Source organism: Melanaphis sacchari, unplaced genomic scaffold (genome assembly GCF_002803265.2).
Source record: "Melanaphis sacchari strain LSU unplaced genomic scaffold, SCAv2.0 Contig34_pilon_pilon, whole genome shotgun sequence".
Taxonomy (NCBI): domain Eukaryota; kingdom Metazoa; phylum Arthropoda; class Insecta; order Hemiptera; family Aphididae; genus Melanaphis; species Melanaphis sacchari.
In genome coordinates, this window is record NW_020271213.1 from 111,327 (window position 1) to 137,335 (window position 26,009).

Consider the following 26,009-nt stretch of genomic DNA (forward strand, 5'->3'; position numbering starts at 1 on the left):
ATTATAGAAGGCTTAGAGGCGACAGCCGAAATTCAGTGACATTTTAAAATAAAGCTATTTGAAAACTATTTTTTATTGCTCATAAACCTCAGTATTACTAATAATATTACATCAAGTTTCAACATTACTGCATTATTAACGTTTACAATTTCCTTGCTCATTATTAAAATTAATTACTATTTATTATGAATTTAAAAATGTATCTTTTTGTTGCTTGTAATTTATATTTCACTTTAAACATTAGTTGAGTTCAGTATTGAATATGGGAGAAAGAAAATTCACCAAAGGCTTAGGGCGGCCAGGTATGGCGGCTCAACTACGAGAAACTGTATCTCAAGTTGTTCGCGATAGCTCAAATAACGTAAGTTTTAATTAGTAAATTTTCTTCATTTATGTAAAATATATTTTTTTTAAATTCTTAATACAAAACTTTTCTATAATTAAATAATTCTAATTCATTTTTAGATATAATTTGAACTAATTTTTAATCAATTATTGCTGAATATATTAGGTTATTACACTTGATGTTTTTATACGTAGGTATCGCATGATAAATTTATTTTTTTCAATAATTGAAGAATACTATTGACAAGACTTTTTTTTATGTTTTATAATATACCTAAGGTATGTCTGAGGTTCCTTAACTTCAACTCTTTAATTAAATAATATAACATAGAATAATTAGACTGTTTATCAAAAATATCCTTACCTTGGGCTTTAACTATCCTAATTTCAAATATTATTAATTTTTATTTATTTTTTTATTTTTCTAATATTTAGATTTTTTAAGCATATAATTAAAGTATGAAATGTTGATTTTGAATCTTGAATTTTTAAGTCAATAAAAGTAATTTTAAAATTTTAAGTTGAATGAAAAATTCAGTCTTAAAGTTTACCTTGATTCAGAAAATAAAATTTCATACATTATCCAATTATTTATAAAAAGTGCATCTAATTAAAAAAATTATTAATAAAATAAAAATGTAATTTACACTCTTATTTTACAGTTTTCAAAAATGTTATAAATTCTAATTACTTTATTTATAAATAATATATAAATAATATTATTTATTTTTGACAGCAGAAATGTTTTCAAGTAGATCCATTAGACTTTGAAGACTATGTTGCTAAGAACCATACAGTTTTTCAGAATGATCCTCAAAGAGAATTATTACTTTATCCTTCGGATGATGTTTCAGTAAGTTTATAACTAAATCAAACATTTCAAATTTAAAAACTTCAATTACATTAACTAATTATACAATATTTGTTTGATCGTTATTTTATTTTATTTTTTATATAGCAAGTAGTTTTACCAAGAAGATATCGTACTATGGACCCCAGTATTCCTTCAAACACAGATACTACAGATTGCTCACTTTTAACAAAAAGATGTATAGAAAGTTACTTAGCTAATTGGCATGTTATACACTATAAATATAGTGCATATTCAGGATCATATATTCAATTTCCATCAGAGTAATTATGTTTTATAATTTTTTTATATTAATTTAAACAGTATTTATCAATCTTGCATACTTAGCACTCATTCAAATTTTTTTTAGGGTATTCAAAAATGACGATTTCAAAGAAGAAATTTATGAGATTGATACAGACCTAGACGGATTAGATAAAGTAATATAATTATTGTTATGTTGTGTGGTGTTATTATATTGTAAAACAATTAAATTAATTTTTTCTTAAAAGGATTGGAAAACAATAAAAAACGATAGTGCCTTATTCAAACAAGGGTATTTATATAAAGGTCCTGATGGTGGTGGAGGTGCCTCAGAACGAATGTTTGCTAATTTAGCTGGTTCTAAATCATTCAAACGACGTTTTTGTATATTGAAGTAAATTTATTTACATCATTACTTAGTGTTTTTTTCTAAGTAATATTGTTTTAACTAAAAATAAAATATTTTTTTACTGCTTTAAATATAAATGTATTTTAATAATATTATTCATTTTTAGACAACAAGTGGATGGCACATACATATTAGAGGTTTATAAGGATGATAAAAAAGGTGATACTAAAGCAACAATTGTTATGGATTTGTGCGACAAAGTAATTCGGGTAAATATTTATAATCATTTAACAATAAACAAATTATGTTTTGTTTATACTTGACAATGTTTTTAAATTTTTAGAATAGTAAAAAAGGCCGATTTTGTTTTGAATTACGGATGGCTGATACTGACAAAAGCTATTGTTTAGCTTCAGATACAGAGCCTGAACTTATGGATTGGATGACCAAATTACAATTAGCATTGCAACACAATAATGACAAACGAGAAGATAAAATACCAGAAAATAATAGTATGAAAAAATTTAATTTAATCATTAAAAAACATGCCATTTATTTATATATTAAAGAATTTTTTATTGGGCCATACAAACAACAAAAAATATGTTTATAAATGTTTTAACTTAAAGACTAAATTAATTAGTAATAGGTTATAATTCTTAAAATTATTTATTATAGTATTCCTTTAGCAACGTTATCAAAAAATTGCATCTATAAATTAATTATTTAAACATAAAATTGTTTTTATTATTTAGTCTATTTTAAGTATTTATTGAAACAGTAACAAGTATTTAATTATTATAAATGTAGTCAAAAAAGTTTGATTTACAAGTTTAAACAGTTTAATTATGTTATTTTAAAATATCAGACTGTGGTGTTATTTCTGCAGGAATTGTGCACGTATATCCTTTATGATTTTTATCTTAAATTTGATAAGATCTAAGTTATTAATCAGTACTTTGGCCTTGACATTCAGGCGTAAATGTTATTTTGTGTAAATTGCATATCAATATAAATTTACTAGTTTTATTACACAGCTTTATCTGATTTTGACCATTTTTTCTTTCATACTGATTAGAAAATGTATAAATAGATATTAGACATAATTTGAATGCATTTCTGTTTCACTTTTAAATGTAGGTATAGAACATTAAATTTCAAGAAAACATGTTGTTTTAAAATATGAGTATTATATTTTTTTTACTAAATATGTTTTATAAAACCAAAATAACATTCTTGATGCTAAAATTTAATTACATTCTCAAAAAACATTAGCAAAATATTATAATTTAGAATTTAAAAATAAGAAAGAAGACAGTATAGTTTAATTTTCAAGCCAACATTTATAATTAAATTGTGAAGCTTAGAAGCTTCAAAGGTCTTTTAAACAAAACATTTTATATTAAAATCAGATAAAATAATTTTGAATGCTTACATGTTATTCAGAAAATGATTTACTTAATTTAATATAAAATATAGTTAACTCACTATTATCTGTAGTATAAAGTAGTGCAACAACCACGGATAAGCAAATTCCTGTATTGGGATTCATGGGAGTCAAAAACTTGGAAAAAAAAGTATTTCCATCTTCTGATTTCATAACCCCTGGGTCAGACAAGGTATTGTGATAAGAATTACAGCTTTCCAGAGCAAATTTTGAATAGTTTTCTATAATTTCTTTTATTTTATATTCATATAAATATATATATACATATTTTTTATGGTTCTATAAAAAGCAATAGATAATCGATAGTTGATTGTATGCCCCAAGCCCTAAGGTATTAAGTTCTAAAGCGTATTATATTTAAATATTTTAAAAGTAGCATTTTTTTGAATATAGACAGCAGAATCATAATTATTCTATCTCAGACCGGCTTACAATAAAACCAATAGGGCTTGGTATGAAATAATGGAGCCAACTATGGGCGTATGTTATTGTATTTCACACATTTTTAAAACATGTTAAGTCATTTTGACTTCATTTAAGTTTAAAAATTGGTGAAAAATCTTTCAATTTAAATGTATATTTTATATTTTTAAATTAATATGAATGGCCTAATTTTATACCATCACTTCTATGTATATTTCAATATTATACTTTCTAACTAAAAATATCTTTTTTAATATTAAATGAGTTGTTACTAAATATTTTTTATAACATTATCTGTATTGACACTATAATACTGAATTTTTTAGAAGAAATCACTCCTAGTGACAAAAACATACCAATTGTACCGCCTAATGATAGTTTTGGTACATTGAAAGGCTTAGAGCATAGTGTAAATCCTCAATTGATGAGATACGCAAGAGAAACTGATTCATTCAATGCACATGCACGTCAAGAAAATAGGAGAAGACTTTTTGCAGTTTATCCATTTTTACAACAAGTAAATAGTATTCTATTATCATACAATTATTATTATTGGATATCAGAAATTTGAATAACATTTTAACAATTTATATTTTTATTATATTCATTACAAAATAAATTAAATAAATTATTTTACAGCCTAATAGTTATATTAGACAAGATGTTTTAAATCAACCAGCTGATAGTATATCAGAACCATATAAAGAAAAGTTTGGACAGAGAGTTCTAATTGAATGTCAAGCATTGAGCTTTCGATTACAAATAAACAATGAAGAAAATAATGGTTCTGTAAATCAAGTAATATTTGTTTATATTATAAAGTAGTTGTATAAACTCATTTCTGATTTATTTCAGAGTATTTTTTATTCTAAAAATATTTTAAAAGTGTTTAAGTAAAAAACTAGAAATTTGTCATTTATCATAATTTAAGAAATTATCTTAAAATGAAAATTTTATACTGATTGTATTTATTAGTGATAATTTGAAATTACTTGTAGTTTTTAAAAAAATATAATAAATAAATGAATAGTAAAAAATATTATTTAAAAACCAATAGATCTTTTATATGTCTGAATCTTAAGCTACAATATTATTTAACTAAATAAATAGAAAATTCAGATAAATATTTTAGGAATCAATCATGAGAATTTTCATTTATATAATATTATTGTTAATATATTAAATTGTACATTAATATTTTAGGTAAAAATTCTTGATAATATGTAGAAACTTACTTTTGTATTGTTATTTATTATAATATGTTTTTTAATGTATGTAAATATTTAAATAATGTACAATTGCATTTCTTATTAATCATTATTGAGGTTTTATTAGTGTTATTGTAAATAACTTTTCAATTTTTTTTTTTTTCATGTAGGTTGAACCATATTTTACAACAATGGCATTGTTTGATATACGTTCTGGTAAAAAAATATCTGAAGATTTCCATTTTGATATAAACCATGACAGTATCACAAATCTACTTAATTGTGATAATCAAATTGACGGTCATAAACTTATAGAAATATCAAAAAATTGTAAAGTGACAAAGAATTGGTTATTCAAGCAAAAACAAGTAATTATTTTATTTAACCATAAACTAAGAATCTTTATATATCATATTATGATTTTTTAATTTTTACTTGAATTGTTATGAGATTTAATGATTCAAAAAATAAATTTATATGTAATATAGCTATAACATATTATATTAATTAAATTTAAATTTAATTTAGTTATTGGTAACTAAGCAATCCAATTTTACTAATTTTAATTAAATATCTTTTTTTAGAATGAATAATGAAAAATATATAATATTATACAAAATTATGAATGAATTATTACTTATTTATACTATAATATATATATATATACACACACACACACACACACATAGTTATGTTAAAAGTGTTTTTATTTTATTTTTAGGCAATAATGTGTATATCAAAACCTCATTCTGATATATTCTTAGTTTTAAGAATAGATAAAGTACTTCAGGGTGGTATAGTACGTGTTTCTGAACCATACATTAAAGCAACAACCAATAGTAAAGATAATGGTTTAAAAGTATTCAAAGCTGTTAAAAATATTTGCAATAGGTAAACGAAAAAAAATAGTGAATCTAAATTAGTTAGGGTAAAAATAAATTATTATTATATATTTTTTATTAGGTTAGGTAATTACCGAATGCCATTTGCATGGTCAGCTCGACCTTTGTTTCGATTATATAGCTGCGAACTAGATACATCTTCAGATTTTATGACATTGTATAGGCAGGAGCTTTCTAAGCTTGGAGATGATGATATGGTGAAAATATTAACGGAATTTCGCAAGTGAGTTAAGTTTATTATGATTTTATTTTTGTTTTTAAATGATTTTATAAAAAAAATTTATTTTAAAGACCTGAAAAAATGAACAAATGTGTTATAATTCCTGGTCATGTCCAAATAAAAATACAACAATTAACCAGTACTCCAGAAAGTAAGAATAATCAATTAATTATTATATTTCTTTTAAGCGCGTAATTGTTGATGTTTTTTAAAGTTTTAGGTAAGGTGGTGACAGACAATTTATGTGTCTCTTTGATTTTTTACTCTTTTCTATAATTATTATATTATTGTTAAGTACATTTGCATATGAATATTTTGATATTATAATATCTAATATTGTGTTAATTAAAATATTATTATATAATCCAACTATTAAATTCATCGTTACATGGTTGATTTAATAAATTATATGAATTCTCCATTTGATTTGAGTTAATATTATTTTTACTATTTATTTATTTATTTTTTTATATAGATGTATTGACTACATGTTGGAATGCAGTCAAACCTTTTCCTATTCCACCAATTCGAGATCATCCAATTATTGAAATTACTGAATTATATCCAGATGCACATCCACAAACAACTTATATTAATCATATATATGTGTATCCACTGTCTTTGGCATTCGATACTCAAAAGCATATTCCTCGAGCCCGAAACATAACGTGTATGGTTCAACTATTTGATAGCGATAACATTGACTCTAAGCCTATTAAGGTAATTTTATATTTTAGTTATCTTAAAGTTTATTTATTAAATGTTTTTTAAATATTACTTCAAAATATTATAGTGTATTTATGGAACACATGGTCAGTTACTGAGTTCTATGTGTACCAATGTCTTATATCATAGTACAACCCCAATTTGGTATGATGAAATTAAAATAAGACTACCAATGCACCTAACTCCAAAACACCATCTACTGTTTACTTTTAAACATATTTCGGTAGACGGTTCACGTAAAAAACAATCAAATATTTCAGTAGAAACAGTAGTGGGATATTCATGGTTACCTCTTATCTTCAAATCCAAGTAATAAAAGTCATGTTTATCTTGTCTTATTAAAATTTTAAATCACATTATATTCATTATAATCTCAATAATATTTTATTTATTTAGAATCAATGTGGATACCAAATTTTTACCTGTATCTGTAGGTTTACCAGCAGGGTATTTATCAGTACAACCATTTGGTCTTGGAAAAGGAGTAAGTCATTTATTTTCTTTAATACAGTACATTATTATTTGTATATAAAATAATATAACTTGATTAATGAATATCTTACGTTAAATCAATCACCGTGTCAAATCTATGTGTAATTAATAATGATATATTATTAATTAGTTACATGATAAAATAAGTATTAAAATTAATTTAATAAAAAAATTTGAATGAATACTTTTATATTTATTTATTTATTTATTTATTTATTTATATTATTGCCTATTTTTTATTATATACCTTTGTTTTTTAATTTTATTACGATTAAATTGAATAAACCATAAATTAGAAACATTTGTTTAGACTTCGAACTCGTAATTAATTAAACTTAAATTTAACAAAACTTTCTTTCTATAAAAATAAAAATTTAACAAATTGTTTTTAGAAAAAACTAAATTGAATTTTATATTTAATTAGTACCTGACGTATTAAAATAATGTAAATACAATTAACCTTAATATTAACTATAGTAAATACTTAGTATATATTTCTAAGTGACTGCTATTTATGTTGAGACACATTTTTTCACTGTTGATAATCTAAAAACAGTTTATATTGAATATATTGTTGGTAGTTTCCTTTCTGAAAATTAATCCAGTTTTAAGTGATTTTATTATCTTCTTTATTTAATAATCATAACTAAATATATTCATTATTAAAATATTACAAATAATGGTTTTTAATTATTATTATTATTTTTTTTTTAAACTTATTTAGTATTGTGGGCCTGAAGTATGTTGGATTGATGGACAAAAGCCATTATTTTCATTCAAGTGTCATTTGTTATCCAGTATTTATTCATCAGATAATCATATGCAAAATCTTTTTGCACACGCAGAACGTTTGGAACATAGTAAAATAACTACTATTATACCCCCCGAAACGGAAACATGTAAAATATTAAAAGTAATAAAAACTTCTATTAAAATTAAAAATATGCTAACGGAATTTATGATAATGCCTATGAAGGAAAAGAAATAATATAATAGCACTTGTATTTCCTAACATCAAACAATGATTCATATTACACTGTAAAATTATATACTTAGAAAAATCAGGGGGGAAATATTTAAAAATAATATAAGAAACGTTAGTTTAATTTTTTTTTTTTTTTTGATATTTCAGTTTAATATACGTATTTTAATTGTTACATTCTTTTTTACACATAATTACCCTAATAAATTTAATTTATCTATGTTTTACTATGTTTCAAAATTTAAACAAACAAGTAAAAATAGTTGTGTCATATTTACATAAATTGTATAAATTGTTATTAACTTCTGTTATGACCGCTAATTCATTTTTCCATAAGCATGGTTGATAGTAGGAATACTCAGATTTTGTAATGTACTATATTCATCGTATTTTATTCATTTTTTGAGCCTATTTTTCTAAATTTTATGCAGATAATTGGCATATATTAAGTATACTTTGTTATTAGACATACGAACATCAGACCAATAGAATTTATAAATATGAACAATAATTATGTGAAAATCAGTTCTGTAGTTAAGTATACATAGTCATTTTGGAATTTTTATATTTTCAATATACATTTTTAAATTAAAAGTAGGAAAGTCATGTGTTATTACATTTCCTAAAAATCTATGGAAATTAGGAAAATTTCTAGGCAGTACTTTTCTGTTCATAAAAGTTATCATAATTTCTTAAACTGTTAAAATTTCTAGTAACATATACAAATATTAGTTATTTTTATATTGTATGTCTTAGGCATCACACGCAATTGATTTAATTTCTGTAATCAATTTTTTACCAACATTATTCAATCAATTATTTAATCTACTGGCATTTACTTCTTGTACTAATATTGCAAGCAATATAATTAGGTTATTGGTTCATATAGTAGATTCAATTCAAGAATCTGGTCAATGTGACACTTTAAACATTTACATTAAGGTACGTGGTTTATTACTTTATTTATATTATTTTATCAGTTATCATTAAACAATATAATACAAATGATAATAATCTCTATTTTATATAAAAACAATATCTTGTATTCTGTATGTTATAACTTATTTTATTTAATTATATAACCAAATTCTTGGTAAAATTTTATCCTTGTTAGTGTATCCATTGATCCATATATTAGCTTTTATAAAATAATATTAAATTATATAGACATTTCTCAATAAAGACACTTTGAGAGTTAAATATGATGTGTTTATTTTAATTTTTGAATGAAGTAAAGTATTTTTTAAGATATTAAAAATGTATTAATAATTATTGATATAAATCTGTATATTTTAATTCAATTGAAAATTTTGAGTTTCTAAAATAGATAAAATAAAATAAGTTTTTTTTAGATTTAACTATTTAACTTAATGTTTTAGAGAAAAATCACGAAAAACAATTAATTCATGATAAATATTTTATGTAACTAAATCCATGAACAAATAATAGCATAATAATTTCATATTTTTCTAACTTGTGTATAATATTTTATAAAATTTACTTAAATTTAAATATTAGCTGAATAGCTTATAAGATTATTATTTAATATTGACTGTTTTAATTGATAAATAAAGTATGTAATAATAATAAAAAAAATTATGATTTAAATTGTTCTTATATTTATTTTCAGTATGTTTTTACTACTCCAGCAACAAATACAGCTAATAACACTGTGCACAATCAACTCCTTGCTCATTTACCAAGTTTACTCAACCCGGATAATACAGATTTTTTATTAATCAATAAATTTCTAGTCAACTCAAACTTTTTTTTTCAAATTGTGATAAAGAGTATGGGACAATATTTATTGACATCAAACAGAATTAAGGTATAATTAAAATATTATTAAAAATAGTATGTTAATATTGTCCAAGGCAAATAACAAAATCACTGTATCATGAAAAGTCATTTTTAAATTGATATTGTGACTGTATTAATGGTTACTGGTTAATGATTCTTCTATTATTATACTAATACCGATACTTATTTTACCAATTTTTATCTACAAAAAAATATTATAATGTGTATTAAAAACCTATGTTGGTATTAATACAACATTTTCAATCAAATTGCTTCAAACCTGAATTTTTTTCTTCAAATTTAAATTAAAAAACTTATGAGTTATGAGTAAGCATTTATTTTTCAGATCTTTGTTATTTCTACAGATATTTTATTAAGTAGCCTAGACTACAGCCTTCTTTCCCCATAAATCTCAAACATATCAAGATAATATGTTTTGGAAATATTGCAAATGTGAATTAATAAATAAAAGTATATTTTTTTAGAATTTTCCTTGCTATTCAATTATCAAATCAACTGTGATAAATTTTTTATAATTTAAAAATCATAAATATAAACAAATTTTTCTCCAATAAATAAAATAAATATTTTTTTAACCAATGTAATTTTAAAAAAAAGTATATTTGAATGCGTTATATAAATATAACTGAATAATTTTTAAAAATGCAAAAATATTTTTCACAGATGCGTCGTAATGAAAGATTTTCTTCAGAATATCAAACTCGTGTTCATCATATGTTAATAGATGTACTATTGCCGTATGTTACGCTTAAACACAAAGAAATGCCGTCACAAGTCTCCAAGTTAAATATGGCTGCAGCTCATTTCTTAAAGAAATGTTTGACGTTTATGGACCGAGGATTTGTATTTCGACTGATAAATATATATATTAATAACTTGTCGACTTGTGATTCAACTTTTGTTAGAAGTGCAAAATTATTATTCTTAAAGATTGTTATATCACACGAACACTATGTCTCATTTAATTTACCTGTCTTAAACGGGCAAACACCACAAGGATGGTCACCACATTCTCAATATTACATGTCAGACGAATATTGTCGCCATCATTTCTTAACAGCAATATTATTGCGGGAAGTTTCAAATTCATTTTGCTTGCCATACGAATACCGTCACTCGGCTATTGCGTGTTTTCGGGATTTACTTGCCAAACATGAACTTGATGATCGTTATCAATCAAAGGTATATAGTACTTAATATAGTAAAGTTCTTATTTTTTTATATTATTTTAGAATTATTGATACTAGTAAGTTATATGTTAGCTTTATGAATCATTACTCATAAAATGAGTATTATAATGCATTTCTTTTTAAATATGTGTATAGATTATGAGAAATTTATTTTAGAAGATGTCACCCTACTATATTTTTTCTTTCTCTGGCGCTTAAATTGAGGAAAAAAATAAAACAAAAGAAACCAATACACAAACAGAGATAATATTCTACATTTTAAGTTTGAAAAAATATCAATTGACTTTAATATTAATGCTAACAATTAGTGTATGCAGGATTTTAATAAGGTTTTTAACTAAGGTTAATCACTAACTTTTGACTTCACTCTCATATCCTCTCACAATAGCTAAACTAATAAATAATACAAACATTAAAATTAAAATTAAAAATGGTTTTTTTTTGTATTTCTTTTAACTATAATACTTTATTAATTGAATATCTTAATTTTTACTAAACAAATTTATTAAACATGATAATAATTAATATTAATTAAATCAATTCAGCCCCCGTTTTTATCTTTTATTGTTTTAATAGCAATACAAATATACTATACAGGATTTCTATGTATGATATGACGTATGAGAGGCTCTATCCATGTTCATGAAATTAGCATTCTGACTTTGACTAATCAAATCTAATTTTGTATCAAGAGTTTATAAATTATTGCAAATAATTTACAATAGCAACATTTAAATATGAATTAGGATGCTAAGTTTAAGTTAGTATCATGCTTTTAAAAATTATTTGCAATAAGAAAATAAATTTAAAAATGATAAATTTATTATTTATATTTGTTTAAGTTTAATTTCATATCTTATCATCACTACTTATCATTTTTTTGTAATCATAATTCATAGTAAAATATGATTACTAATTAATAGTATATTATTTATTTTACAGGGACAAATGGCCCGAATTGCATCATTATATTTACCTTGGCTTGGAGTTGTTATAGAAAACATTGGCCGTTTAGATTATAAAAAACGAATAGTCAATCAAGTTAAGCGACCTGTACATTTATCTTCACCAAGGTATTTTGAAAGAAAATTTGTTTAACATATTTATACAACTATATAATTAATTGCAATAATTTTAAAACTTTTGAATTTTAGACCCAATAACCTTACTAATGATATTGCCCCAAGAATGTCTTTAAACTTAAGAGATTCTACGTATTTTGCAGCCATTGCTAGTCATTGTAAGTTTTTCTTAATATATTTTTTAATACATTAAGAATATTAAAAAAACTTTTTAAAAAGTATAATAAGTAAGTACAGGTATACAATAATTCGACTAACTATGCCTTTAAGTAATAATTATGTAATATGTTTAATTTAAAAAATTGAGCAATGATCATTTTATTGCCTGTATTTTTATGAAATGTCAAGTTTACTGTTTTTCTGTCTATTTCAAATTTATATTGGATGAATAGTAATAATATATTATTTTTTCTTTAGTGACACCTTCTAAAAAGTTAATCAACTTGGATCATCTACAACAAGAGAAACTGATTAAAACTGATTCTAATTTAAGTATAAACTCCTGTGCCTCCAATTTATCTTCTCCCGATCGAACAAATTCTTTGTCAATGTTTTCACAAGAAACTGCTGTTAGAAGAAATTCCTATGTGTCTGAATCACATAGTTCAAATAAAAATCATCATTCTAGATCTATTAGTGGTACACAAACACATCACATTAATACGGACACCTCAGTAAATGTAGTTAGCAAATTGGAACCTACCGAAGTCAAAGATGTTCTTGTATGTTTTTTGTTTGTTTTGAAATATTCATCCCAAGATCAATTAATATCCTGGTGGCGTTACTGTACAGAACCAGAAATTGTGGCATTTTTTAAAATTATTGAGTAAGTGAAATTTATGATTTATAAAATTTAATTTAATTAACATTTTAAATGCTACATATTTGCGTAATGTTTATCATACAAGGTGTTTTTTAATTGTTTTGAAACAAAAAACGCACATTTCTTCTTTTTGTACAGTCTATAGTTTTATATAAAAATTAAGTAATTTAACTGTACTCTATGATGTGATTTTGAAAATTAGTCTATTTAAATTATTATGTTTAAAAGGATGCTACATCCATATGTATTGATATTTTTTTACAATCTTATAGCAAAACAATTTTGCTTGAGTGGGTAACTGACGGGTGCAATGGATGCTACCCGACCAGTACTCAATGAAAATTATTCACTAATGAGGTTCTTTCTTAACATAAATGGAATTTAACAAGTTTTGAAATATCGCATAATTTGTACTATAACAACATAAACAAAAAATACTACTCAAAATAACATAATAATAATGCTCTGTGTATGTTTTTATTGTTAACTTATGAATAAGCATCAAACATATGAATCTACATAAATTTATAATAATGTATATTTTTTAATATATAGATTAAGTTTACAAGAGTTTCGCTATATGGGACGCCGATATATAGTGGAAGAAACATTAGCTGCAAATAACCGAGATAATGTTCAACCAACTTCTACTACTACCACAAAAAAATCTATGACTTTACCTGCCCGAATGCAACCACCATCTGAATTTAATGTGGATACAACAGCTAATTTAAATTGCCAGACACAATTATCTCAATTAACACCTCCCATATTAAGTAGCAATGGTACAGGCAGCATTGGTCGAGTGGAAAATTCAAAAAAAGGTTATATTTTAGTACTAAGTATTTAATATTTCTTAGCATTATCTGTGTAAACTTTTTTACTTAAGTATTTGTAAAATGTTTATGTTAATAATATTTAAGAATCCTTTAAATGATCTTATAATATTATTAGGTACCTACTTTCTAGGAGTTATTATATTTATAACTTTTATAAATTATGAAATAATTATTTAATGCATATTTAATTATTTATTATATTTATGTATAAGTATATATATATTTTTTTAGATAACTCAACTAGTGATGACAATATTGCATTTCGAGTACAGAGTGAAGCCAATCTTACAGCAGAAGTGGGTTTAGTTGTCCTAGATGCTCTTTCATCTTATTGTGTACATTTTAAAGATACTTTAATGATGTACAATGGTGAAAATGACATCATGGAGAGTGTTTTTTCTACTTTCATGGCGTTTTTATGTATACCACAATCTACATCAGTCTATGGACATGTATTCGCTACTCTAAGATCGTTTATTAATAACTTTTCTTGTGTATTATTTAAAGGTATTCAAATATAGTACCTTATCTAACTAATTTAAAACTATTATAAATTTTACATGTTAAGGTACTGCTCATTTAGTTGGCAAACTTTGCACCCAATTATTAAATGGATGTAATAGTCGGTCTTCCAAAGTACGGCAAGAGTCTTGTGCTGCTCTTTACTTATTAATGCGCAGCAATTTTGAACTTTCTTCATCAAATATTACCAGAGTTCATTTACAAACTGTCATTGCTGTTTCACAATTGCTAGGTGACTTGACGTCTGCAGGTCTCAATAATTCACGTTTTCAAGAAAGTCTTTCATTAATCAATAGTTACGCGAATAGTGATAAAGTAATGAAAAATACTGGTAAGTACAAATTAAAAGAACGTTTTATCTGCATGTGCTGTCTTTGTCTTGTCAACATAACAAATATGAGTTCAGTAGAATCCATTTTATGTTTTTTGCTCTAACAGTAGACTATATTTACTTATTATTCAAGTTTAAGGTAAAAATATTATCTAGGAAATCATATAAGCATTTATTGATATTTTAATTGTAAACTGAGTTAAACTATGTAAAATATTAAAATTTTAAAATGCTCATAATCCATTTTAAAATTAAAATATCAATTTAAGTCTATATGACACCCTAGATAATATTCTTACCTTTAAGTTTAATAATTAATAAATTGACTCTAATACTAAAGCTAAAAGTATGAAATGGATTTAGTTGAATGAAAATTTGTTATATTGTATGTTAGCAAGACAGAGCCAACACATACAGATATGTTGTCTTCTTAATAGTTATAATAAAAATAAATAAGAATTTTTATTTTTCATTCTATTAAAAATATACTTAACTCAATATTAAAATATTTTAAACAACTATAAAATTTACACAATCAATTATTTAAAATAAGCTTTTTTATGAATTATACTCAACTCTTACATTCTTAGAAAATAATTTTTTTAAACTTTTCATAATATTTTAACTTTTTCTTCAATAATATTATAACTAATTAAAATATTATTTTATTTTTAAATTTTTGAAAAAACAGATTTATAAGTCAAAAATTACTAATATTACTTTATACTTAATTTATTGTTTTTAATAAGATGTCAATGCAATTTTTGTTTTTTTTTCTCGGATAAAAAAATAAAATAATATAAAATTACATTCATGTAAAATTATTATTTATAATTTTTAAATAAACAAATATCTTGATAATTTGATCTACAATATTGTAGTGGATAAATTTTTTTGAAGGTTTGACAATCGTTTTTATATTTTATAACTTATTATTAGGTATTTGTTTTAAAAACCAAAATAATTATAAAAAAAAAATTTAATATTTATAAATTTAAATGAATATTAAATTATTTTAAGACAATATTTAGATAAATCAATCAATAGCTTGAATAGCTCATACCCTAAAAGATATTGTTCTCAATAATTTTTGTGATGGGTGATTTTATTATTAGATTACTCAAAAACATAAAAAAAAAAATGTCTGAGTGAACATGTTTTGTCTGTATTGTATATAAACGTAATCTAGGAAGAGAAACAAAAAATAACTTCATTTTAAGTATAAACTTGAAGATAGTTTTTTATCTATTTTATTTTATTTTGGATGAGTTCCTAACTATGAAATATTAATTTTTTATAATATATTTAATTTTAACCAAGCTCTTAATTGATTATAATGGCTGGGTTTTCAATTGTTTTGTTAACATTTTGTGTTTTATTAAACATTTCTTGTAGAAAAACTATTTATTATTTTAATAAGTTATAAGATAAACCAGTTAAGTAAGTGTTAGGTTGGTTGACCAATTGTATTTTAAAATAATTTTTCGTTACAATTTTTTATAACGACAATTTCTATCATAACTTATAATTTAAAGCTAATTATTATTTTTTTTCGGTTCCTTTTTGTAACCTTTGAGTTAATCTTTACATTAAAAACGAATAAAGTAGAGACTTAGACTGCTGACCATTGTATTTTTGTGCATGGTATTTCAGTTAAGAAAGATAAGATGTCGAAAGTGGTGGTTGATTTTGGAAAAGACAGTAGTGGTAAGATTTTTTCGTAAAAATAAATCGAAAGCATTTATTTTGTTCGATTTAAATAAAATACAATATAGCAATCTTACACCATTCCCCTAAAGAGAGGTAGCCTTCCATAAGTGCTTTAGGGTGTTAAAATTCTTATTACAGTTACTATATTAATTTTGAGCTATCAATAATACTTTTTAGTCGCAACAATCCGTATTTCATGTTTATTCATGTCAAAAAATCTCTTTACTATTTTTTGAGTCTTAGCAATAAAATCACAAACATAATGTCAGTTATTTATTTATCATTTGCATTATGTATTTATATTAAAACACTTATATTTATTAAAACTTTTTAAGTATGTTCATATATAACGTTTTTACTATTAATCGGTCACTGTAATCAGATGAGTTTGGATCTTTAGGGTTTCCAATGCAAGTAAAAGATTTAACAAGACGCGTGAGGACCGTGCTGATGGCGACTGCTCGTATGAAAGACCTGAACCACGACCCCGAAATGCTGGCCGATCTTCAGCATAGTTTGGCGAACTCTTATGCGTCAACGCCCGAATTGCGTTTAACTTGGTTACAAACCATGGCTCGAAATCATGATGAAAACGGAGATTTTTCAGAGGTTTGAGAAATTTATCACAATAATAATGATTAATAGTGTTCGGGATTTGTAAAATTTTTGATTAATTAACGTGGGTAGTCTTGATAAATATTTGTATTTTTTTCGGCCATTTTTTAACCCTAATATTTTTATAATAAATGCTTTATAAATTATAATAAGTCCGGAACCCTGCTTTTAATATAATATATTAAGTAGCACGCGATACATTACAATGTTAAGTACATACACTACATACATCATACTCATTACACATAATTGATTATTATACATCACTGTTGTAGATAATCGAACCTTCGAACTATGAATTGGAATGTATCTAACTACCGAGTTATTTTTTCAGGCCGCCTGTTGTAGGCTACACATTGCGGCGCTCGTGGCGCAGTACCGGAAACTGAAGGGAACGCAAGGATGGGGTGCCGAAGCGTTCGGGAAAATATCGACGAATATTGCCAGGGACGAGACTGGCTTACAGCTGGACTCCGGCGGCGGAAGCGTGGCGGCAAACGACACGCTGTACGGGGAACAAGCCCTACTGGAGCGACTGGAGGCGTGCGCGGTAAGTCTACGCCGGGCCGAGCTATACGAGTGTTTCGGCGAACTTTACAAGCTGGTCATACCCGTGTACGAGAACCGGAAGGACTACCATGCACTGGCCGACTGTTACCGGACCGTCGGCAATGCGTACGACATGGCCGTGACAGCCCGCCAGTCGGGCCGCCGGATGCTCGGCCGTTACTATAGAGTCACGCTGTTCGGACAGGTATGGATGTATATTCCATGTTACCGAAATTTTGTACATAAGTTAATGCAATTATTTTAATAACATAAAGCAGGATGATTCGCTATAGCGTATCCTGTTTTATATTAACGAACTTATTTAGTTATTCTTTAGTTATCTAGTTGTTCTACTATATTTAGTACTTAATTTAAGTATATAACTGCTAAAGATTATAAATATCAACGTCTTTATTTATGTATATCATTTAAAATATAGTACCTATGTATTATGTACTTATAAGTTATAAAGTTTAATATCATACTATCATTGCCATTGTACAAAAGTATAACAAAACTTACCTATCTTTTTTTTTTTTTTTTTGTTAAGGCATATTTTGGTGATCAACACGGCGTTGAATTCGTGTATAAAGAACCAAAACTAACACCTTTATCAGACATATCTGAACGGTTACTGTGTCAATATGGTGACAAATTTGGCCGGGACAACGTTCGCATAATTATGGATTCAAATACCGTAAGTATTATACAAAAACATATTTCAATATAAGTATAATATTTGAGTTTGATTATAATTCTTTGTGAATTAGGTTGATTTAACTTTTTTTGTAATATTGCTATACTTTTGTCTGCATAGATTTCCATTTCCGAATTGGACGCGAAATTCGCTTATATACAAATTACTCATGTCGTGCCATACCACGGAGAAAAATATATGGAAATCGATAACGATTCCATTTCTGAGTTTGAACGCAATCATGACATTGATAGTTTTGTTTTCGAAACACCGTTTACACTTGGCGGCGGCCAATCTCAAAGTGGTCCGCGCGAACAATGGAAGCGACAAACTATTATAAAAAGTAATATTTCAATATGCCTACCTACATTATTTTATAAAATTAAAATGACAGAAACAGAGCAAAACAATTTACTATCAAAAATTATTATTTCCTAGCTGAATATAAATTTCCATATGTCAAGAAGCGTTTACGAGTATGTGCTAGACGTGAAATAGAACAATGTCCTATACAAGTGGCCATAGATGAAATGTGCCAGCGAGTTCGAGAATTGAGACAAACTGTATCTGCTCAGCCAACGGATGTAAAAAAATTACAGCTGCGTTTACAAGTATGAATTTTGTAGTAATAATATATTATTCTCAACATAGTACCTATATAAAAGTATTAAAAACTTATAAATTGAAAAAAAAATAAGTAAGGTACTTACATATCGAAGTTTTAGTCATACATATCAGCTTCGGATAAATTGAAACACTAATATTAGTAAAAAAATAATGTATATGTTGCATTAAATACTTTTTTATTAAAATATTTTTGCTATATGAGTATATAGTATTATTATTATTATTATTAAAGACTGGATTTATCTACACAAAAAATCCTTAAAATATGCTTCTAAAAATGCTTTAATATACTACAAAATATTCTTTTATTATTAAATATACATTAAAAATTGAATCGAAAATATTTTATTTGAAATTAAATTAAAAATTACTAGACACAAAATCTAACACAATTTTAAACGTAAAACGCACGACACTGTTGGTTTTCGTCGTACACTGGAATTCAATTATACGAAAAACATATTTATCTATACTATTAATATATGTTACATATAAGTTTATCATCTAATCTTTGATAATAACGATCGGTAATCATTTTATCGATATTATTATGTGGCTGTGAACGTGAAAATAGGACGAAAAACGAATATATGTGCTATAAATAATTATTATATACACTATTAAATTACTAATATGTATTTAATAGATAAAACTATTGAAATATGCAAAATACAATTAGACATTAGTGTTATTTTAATAAGAATGATTTAAATTGGGGACTATTCTCATCAGATTTCAATTCATTTGCATATAAATCCGGTCCCTAGTTATTATATATATATATATATGTATATACAGATAGTCGATAGATATGGGATATCTATCTTCATTAAATATTTACTTTTAGACTAGCATATCAAAGAGAAAATTAATCGGTCTCACTCGAGCTGTTCCTTCCAAATGAAAAAGAACCATTAATTTAAACAAAAAACAAAATGTAATTATACTGCAGTTAGTAGTGGTATTAGTTATGTTGGCTTACTAGTTGTTATATTATGCGTCTATGTCATATCCATATTATGTTTATTATAAATGATGTATTAATACCTTGCAATAAATTTTATTCTTACCATTATTCAATAAACAACATATAAAACGTGTATAGGAGTGTCTTGATATATTTAATTAAAAATATTATTATCTATCACAGTTAAGTGTTTTAAAATGAAAATAAGGAGGAAAGTAGAAATTCTGCATTAAAAAGCATTTAGATATTTACCAAAAACATTGTAATTATTGTATTATTAATATTTAATTATTTTAATAATAAATAGTATATTATTGTTATTGATTTTTAAATCATTACCACCTTACTGTAGAACTGTGTAAATAGGTTAATGTTTATATGTTATAGCTTAAAAATAATATAAATATTTTGAAACTATCATTGTTTTTAGTAAATTCATTATATATATGAAAGTTTAAGTTTCTCTCCCCACAATGTTTTCAAATTACAATATAATAACTATCATTGTTATTTAAATTTTAGATACTTTGTTGTAAGTTATGAATATTATTTGTAGATATTTGAAACTTTTAGTTCATAATATTATATTTTATTCATACATTTACATTTTCAAATGCTATGCTTTAGGCATAAATTAATGCATATTACTGTTACTGTATTACTAATAATAAAATAAAATACTTTTATAACAATATAAATATATCATTAAAACTTAGTAGATAATAGAGGCTGAGTTCTTCTCACATTTTTCATGTACAATGATTGATCATTGAATTTAAATTTAATTCATACATTACAGTGATTAACTCTTCAATTATGAGGTATTTTGAAGCCTATTTCCCTCTCCTCTCTTTTTTGTTGTTTTCCCCAATTAATTTTAAAATAATGAGTATTTTCAATTTTAGTATTCTTAAATCATCAACTCTAATTTTTTATCAAAAATTATTCTCTAAGATGAATACCAAAATATTTTTTTTACTATAAATTATATTAAAATAAAAAATCAATACATTTATTGCTCCAATCAGAATCTAAAATATTTGAGCATGTTTTAAGTTTTATTGCATAAGTACTTACTTATGTCCAAATAATTTGCTATTAATATATATAAACAAGAGTTATGTAATACTTATTTTATACTTATAATTAATTAATGTTTAAAACACATACTTATAGTATAGTAAAAATATATTAACTAAAATTATTTTTTTATTTTTTCTATATTGGCATATACATGTCATAAAGAATTTAATATTTTTAGAGGTTTGAGATATTTTTTAATACTTCTTAACTACTCTATGTATTGTTTTTATAGCCATTTAGATGTTTTAGTGTAATAAAATAATGTAAATCACTTAACACAATTTTTAATGATTTGTCACTTAACAGGGAAGTGTTTGTGTTCAAGTCAATGCTGGTCCTTTAGCATATGCCAGAGCATTTTTGGAACCACAAGCTGTTCTTGAATTGCAGCCCGATAAAGTTCAAGACCTCAAAGATACGTTTAGGTTAGTTCATAAAATACACTCAAGTAATATTCGTGTATAATATAATACAATTCTATAACAAAAATGTATAAAAGGTACGAGAATAAATGCATAAATTATTCTGATCCAAAGGCAGAAGGAGTTCACATGGATATATGATGCGCCAAACCATTTTTTATTTTAAGCAAGTTGTTTTCTTCATGTGAAGTGAACTTACTGCTGTAAAATACTTAGTCAAAGTAGTGATTATTGACATTTATATTTTTATAATTTATTTTTTTTAATTATTAGACTTAATAAAAAACATTAGTTGTGAGTATATACTATAGGTCATATTATGTAGGTAATGATGATGAACTTGGTTGCAGTTAGTAATTGTAGCACAAACAACACAAACATTTACTTCAAATGATTATTAGAACTTGAAATCGGAAAGTTAGCGATTTTTTAAGAATAATTGTAAATTCAATACATTTATCTACCTCTAACGATGAGTGTAATTATAGTTATCACCTATAATATTTTACATCACTTCCTACTTATTAACAGCCATTTTTTTAAATTCTTAATCGTTTAATTTTTCATTTTACTTAACATCAAGTGTGGTAATTTCCCAGTTTGTTTTAAAAAATAAGTTATTATAATTGTTAATCGTTATTTGTTTTATTTTTTTGTTTATAACAATTTAGAGAATTTATCAGCGCATGTTTCGATGCGTTGAAATTGAATCGAATGTTAGTGTCTTCCGATCAAATTGAATATCAAGATGTGATGCAAGAAAATTTTTTAAAAATGTGTCGAGAACTGTCGGAATGCATTGAAAACGATTCATTGTGGCAAGATGTATTGCAATCCTGTACATCTCCCGGTAATGATAGTCGAACACTATTTACTGCAATTAGTGGTGCGAGTCAAGATTCATCAAATGCATAACACTTGTATAACAGCTCCAATTTAATCAAAGTATAATTTACTTAAGGATTCATTTTTATACTTCATATTGTTACTAACCTAAATTAAATTATTTCAAATCATTATTATTATTATTATTATAATTATTACTATTACTATTATTATTGTCTTATTATTATAACTACCGCCATTATATAACTATCGCCTTTCCAATTTTTGCCATTGAGACTTTGTTATTATTTTAGTAAGATATTTTTAAAAGAAGAATATAATATAGATAATCTATCTTACCTGTAATTTGTAAGATGTGAAATATTTATACTTATTAAAGTTAAGTTAGGCTTATTAAATTTAAATATTTTGATCAACCATATTGAGTTAATCAAAATTATGGATATAAGTATCCTTCTGTACAAGTTTACGATTTTTATCATGACATCTTTTAAATAATATCAATTACAATTAATTTTTGTATTGTATTAAGGAGATATTATAGACATGTTATTACATATAGCATTTGTATGTTTTTTTTTTTTTTTAGATTACATTAATAATTATTGTTATATAATAATTTGAATGATAAAATATTGAAATTTATAACTTATTAAGAAGGAATACGTCTGTTGAAAATAAATGAAAATTGTTAAAAACGCATTTGATATTTTTTTTATAATAATTACCTGTTTATAGTGGCAAGTTTATAAGTTTATTGTTAAAATAAAAATTGTCGAATAAAACATTCATGTAATTATGTCAAAACAATCAAACAACATATGATTATAGCTGAACAAATATGTGTTAAATATGACAAATTTTTTCTAATTAATAGCAACCCTATATAAACAAAATAATAATCAATTTTTATGAGTCAAAAATCCAGAAATCACAAATCCACGAAGAGTCCCTTTTTAAAATATGAATTTTATGAAATTCTTTATTGGTATATACATATATTATGAAACAAAGAAACTGTCAAAAATTCCAAGTTTCTACCCAATATAGTTTACACTCTATTGTGACTGCCAGTAAGGATAAATCCTTTAATATATATAAATTATAAATTACTCTCATCTTGTATGCTACCTACCATAAGGGTGCAACACTGACAGAAAAAATATGTTGCTTTAGTTATTTTCACTAATTAATAGTTTATATTAACAAATTAAATTTATTTTAGGTAAATCAAAATCATTAATTCACGTACATTCCCTAGGAATAGCTACTTCTGATTATACCATTATTTTATATATATTATTTGAAGCTGAGCCCTTTTTTTTTTTATAAATATAATATACACTTTATATTTACATTAATAATAGATAAGTGTAAAATGACAAAAGTGTTGTAACAAGTTTAAAAAAAATTTCATATACCGGTGTTATGTTCATAGATTAGATTTTATTAAATAAAAACTGTTGTTTGATATACATGATTAAATAATATACAATAAATTACATATTTTTAAATTAACATTATTTTATTTAAAGAAAAATTAAAATAAGTATAAAATTGTTTATGAAAATTATTTTTCTAGCGGTGCATAATTGAGTAGTTTTTCAATTAAGTCAACATGACCAAGTAACATACGTCTACAACAATATCGCTTAAGTCCAAGTGCATCCAAAGCATCACTGGAAAAAAATAAAATATATACAATTGATAGGTAAATAAATAATCAAAACAAAGTATACTCATTACTAAACAATTTTAAAATTGTTCATTTTATATAAAAATATAATTACACAATTCTAAAATGTCAAAAATTATTGTAGGTTTTTACATGTTTGATTATCGGTTAATTGTGTATTTAACCATGCATAAAAAAAAATGGATAATATTTACACAAACACAGAAAAATATATCGGAAAATGGGAAACTTGCTCATACTCACCTAATAAGCTACTTTAATAATATTTAATGATAAATATACTTTTCTTTTATTAAAAATAAATTGCGTTATAAAAAGTTTAGTTATTAAGAGTTGGATGTTTTGAAATAAATAATAATTACATTATTAAGTTATTAGCATTCAACAACTTGTACATAAATTGTATGCATTCCATTGTTTTATTTAACTATAAAATTATAAATTTTTAATTAATTTATGACTGACAGTCTAGCTAATTTATTACTAATTTATTTATTAATTTAGTACTTTATTTATTATTTTATGATTTAAGACAAAAATAATTAGAAAATGATTGATGGAAAATATTTACATAAGCCCTGAAGAACATAACAAAAAGAAAAGAAAAAAAGCTATTGAGAGCTGCTTAAGTGTTTTAGTCAAAAAATATTAACAATACACTCCTGTACCTACACATAATAAATAATGTATAAATTATCAAAATTGTATAACAAAGGCACAAAAATTGTTATGGGAAAACAAGAAAATAATAAACTTATTCATCAATAATTGTTATTATCAAACAGAAAAAATGCTTTTAAAATGGATTTTGCCAACCAATTAAAGGTAATAACTCAATTATCAAAACAATACTATATACTTTAGAAATGTTTAGTTTAAATACAAAATTCTAACATAAATGATTGAAGTTTGATTCTAGACAATTGGCTGTCCCGAAACACTTTTTAAGACAATAAAGAACTATATTTAAAACCCAGAATCCCAGACAAGTAAGGACACATAGCAACCCTACAATAGCTTATTATTGGTTCTTTATATTTTTAGCAATTGTTAATGTAACCCAGGATAGATCATAAAATGAAGAAGTGAAGGTCCTAAGATCATTTCAAAAATTGATTGATATCAAAAAATTATATCTGATGCGAGATGAATGGGATCAGTTAAATAATGTAACACATTCACAGGTATGTAGGAAGAAATTTTGTATACCTATAAATTATTATATTTACATATTCAGTTAGTACTTGTTATACAGAAATTAATAAGGAAAAATTAATATTGATGTCAGGGCCCGTCGAAGTTAGTTCATTTCTAAACCAACAATTATACAATACAAATTCTAACTAATATTCATAAAAAACATTAGGCACTTTAAAATAAAATAATACATTATATAACTCACCCTTCAGTGTATTCGGCTTGTAGTAAGCCCAGATAACTCTCCCATTTATTTGCTATGACTTTTCCACAAGTAAAGCACCGGATTGGAATGATCATATTGATCGATTTAGTGCAAAAATCTTTTGAAAATTTTTTAAATGAAATGAACAAACACAAAACACACAATCGCAAAATATTGTGGTTGTTATCTACGGATTACGAACGCGGATTGTGGATAATATAATCAGGAGAATATAACAATGCTTCGACCTGTGCGCTCCGTTCCGAACTTCAGAACAAGTAAACAGTCGTGTGGACTGTTCGGCGTTCGGTGCATCGACGAAAACGTGGTTTACGACTTCATAGCGCATGCGCAAATTTTCAAGTCTATCGCACAATAAAATAACAATTTCTCTATCACGTGTGCGGTGTGCCCCTCCACTCATCACTCTAGAACCGGCGTAAGCAGTAAGCACAGTGTTTAATTCATTTGGATGCTACCGCACCGACCGACAGCGACAGTTCACGAGATTTCAAATAATATTGAATGAATCAAGACTCACCGGACAGTTTGGTATTTCCGTAAGTCGACAATTTTTTC

The 26,009-nt window shown here is 24.7% G+C and overlaps 2 protein-coding genes across 3 annotated transcripts; one reads left to right on the plus strand and one right to left on the minus strand.

Moving 5' to 3' along the window:
* Positions 1 to 9: 9 nt before the first annotated feature.
* Positions 10 to 22,498, plus strand: LOC112596832 (dedicator of cytokinesis protein 9). Of its 2 annotated transcripts, none has more exons than XM_025342653.1 (33): positions 10 to 361; positions 1,082 to 1,198; positions 1,304 to 1,479; positions 1,566 to 1,635; positions 1,708 to 1,853; positions 1,975 to 2,077; positions 2,152 to 2,320; positions 4,005 to 4,195; positions 4,318 to 4,476; positions 5,057 to 5,254; positions 5,608 to 5,777; positions 5,850 to 6,011; positions 6,080 to 6,159; positions 6,484 to 6,728; positions 6,802 to 7,043; positions 7,131 to 7,218; positions 7,951 to 8,139; positions 8,965 to 9,150; positions 9,839 to 10,036; positions 10,693 to 11,211; positions 12,162 to 12,292; positions 12,374 to 12,459; positions 12,719 to 13,127; positions 13,680 to 13,948; positions 14,195 to 14,470; positions 14,532 to 14,816; positions 16,927 to 17,135; positions 17,476 to 17,895; positions 18,241 to 18,387; positions 18,508 to 18,730; positions 18,826 to 18,998; positions 21,371 to 21,489; positions 22,158 to 22,498. In XM_025342653.1, the coding sequence occupies exons 1-33, from the start codon at positions 263 to 265 to the stop codon at positions 22,399 to 22,401; spliced, it is 6,498 nt and encodes a 2,165-aa protein (XP_025198438.1). In that variant the 5' UTR covers positions 10 to 262; the 3' UTR covers positions 22,402 to 22,498. The 2 variants fall into 2 exon arrangements, with proteins under 2 accessions (XP_025198438.1, XP_025198439.1); XM_025342654.1 differs by having other exon boundaries at positions 1,085 to 1,198.
* A 1,360-nt stretch (positions 22,499 to 23,858) lies between these two features.
* LOC112596819 (DNA-directed RNA polymerases I, II, and III subunit RPABC5) lies at positions 23,859 to 25,672 on the minus strand. Its single transcript, XM_025342629.1, has 2 exons — positions 25,431 to 25,672; positions 23,859 to 24,011 (listed from the first exon to the last, which is right to left on the minus strand). The coding sequence occupies exons 1-2, from the start codon at positions 25,523 to 25,525 to the stop codon at positions 23,903 to 23,905; spliced, it is 204 nt and encodes a 67-aa protein (XP_025198414.1). The 5' UTR covers positions 25,526 to 25,672; the 3' UTR covers positions 23,859 to 23,902.
* Positions 25,673 to 26,009: the final 337 nt, after the last annotated feature.

Coding starts and splice junctions, on each gene's coding strand:
- LOC112596832 (XM_025342653.1), top strand. CDS start 263: ATGGGAGAAAGAAAATTCACCAAAGGCTTAGGGCGGCCAGGTATGGCG. Junction 7,044..7,130: donor CCTCTTATCTTCAAATCCAA/GTAATAAAAGTC, acceptor TTATTTATTTAG/AATCAATGTGGATACCAAAT. Junction 11,212..12,161: donor ATGATCGTTATCAATCAAAG/GTATATAGTACT, acceptor TTTATTTTACAG/GGACAAATGGCCCGAATTGC.
- LOC112596819 (XM_025342629.1), bottom strand. CDS start 25,525: ATGATCATTCCAATCCGGTGCTTTACTTGTGGAAAAGTCATAGCAAAT. Junction 24,012..25,430: donor CAAGCCGAATACACTGAAGG/GTGAGTTATATA, acceptor ATTTTTTTCCAG/TGATGCTTTGGATGCACTTG.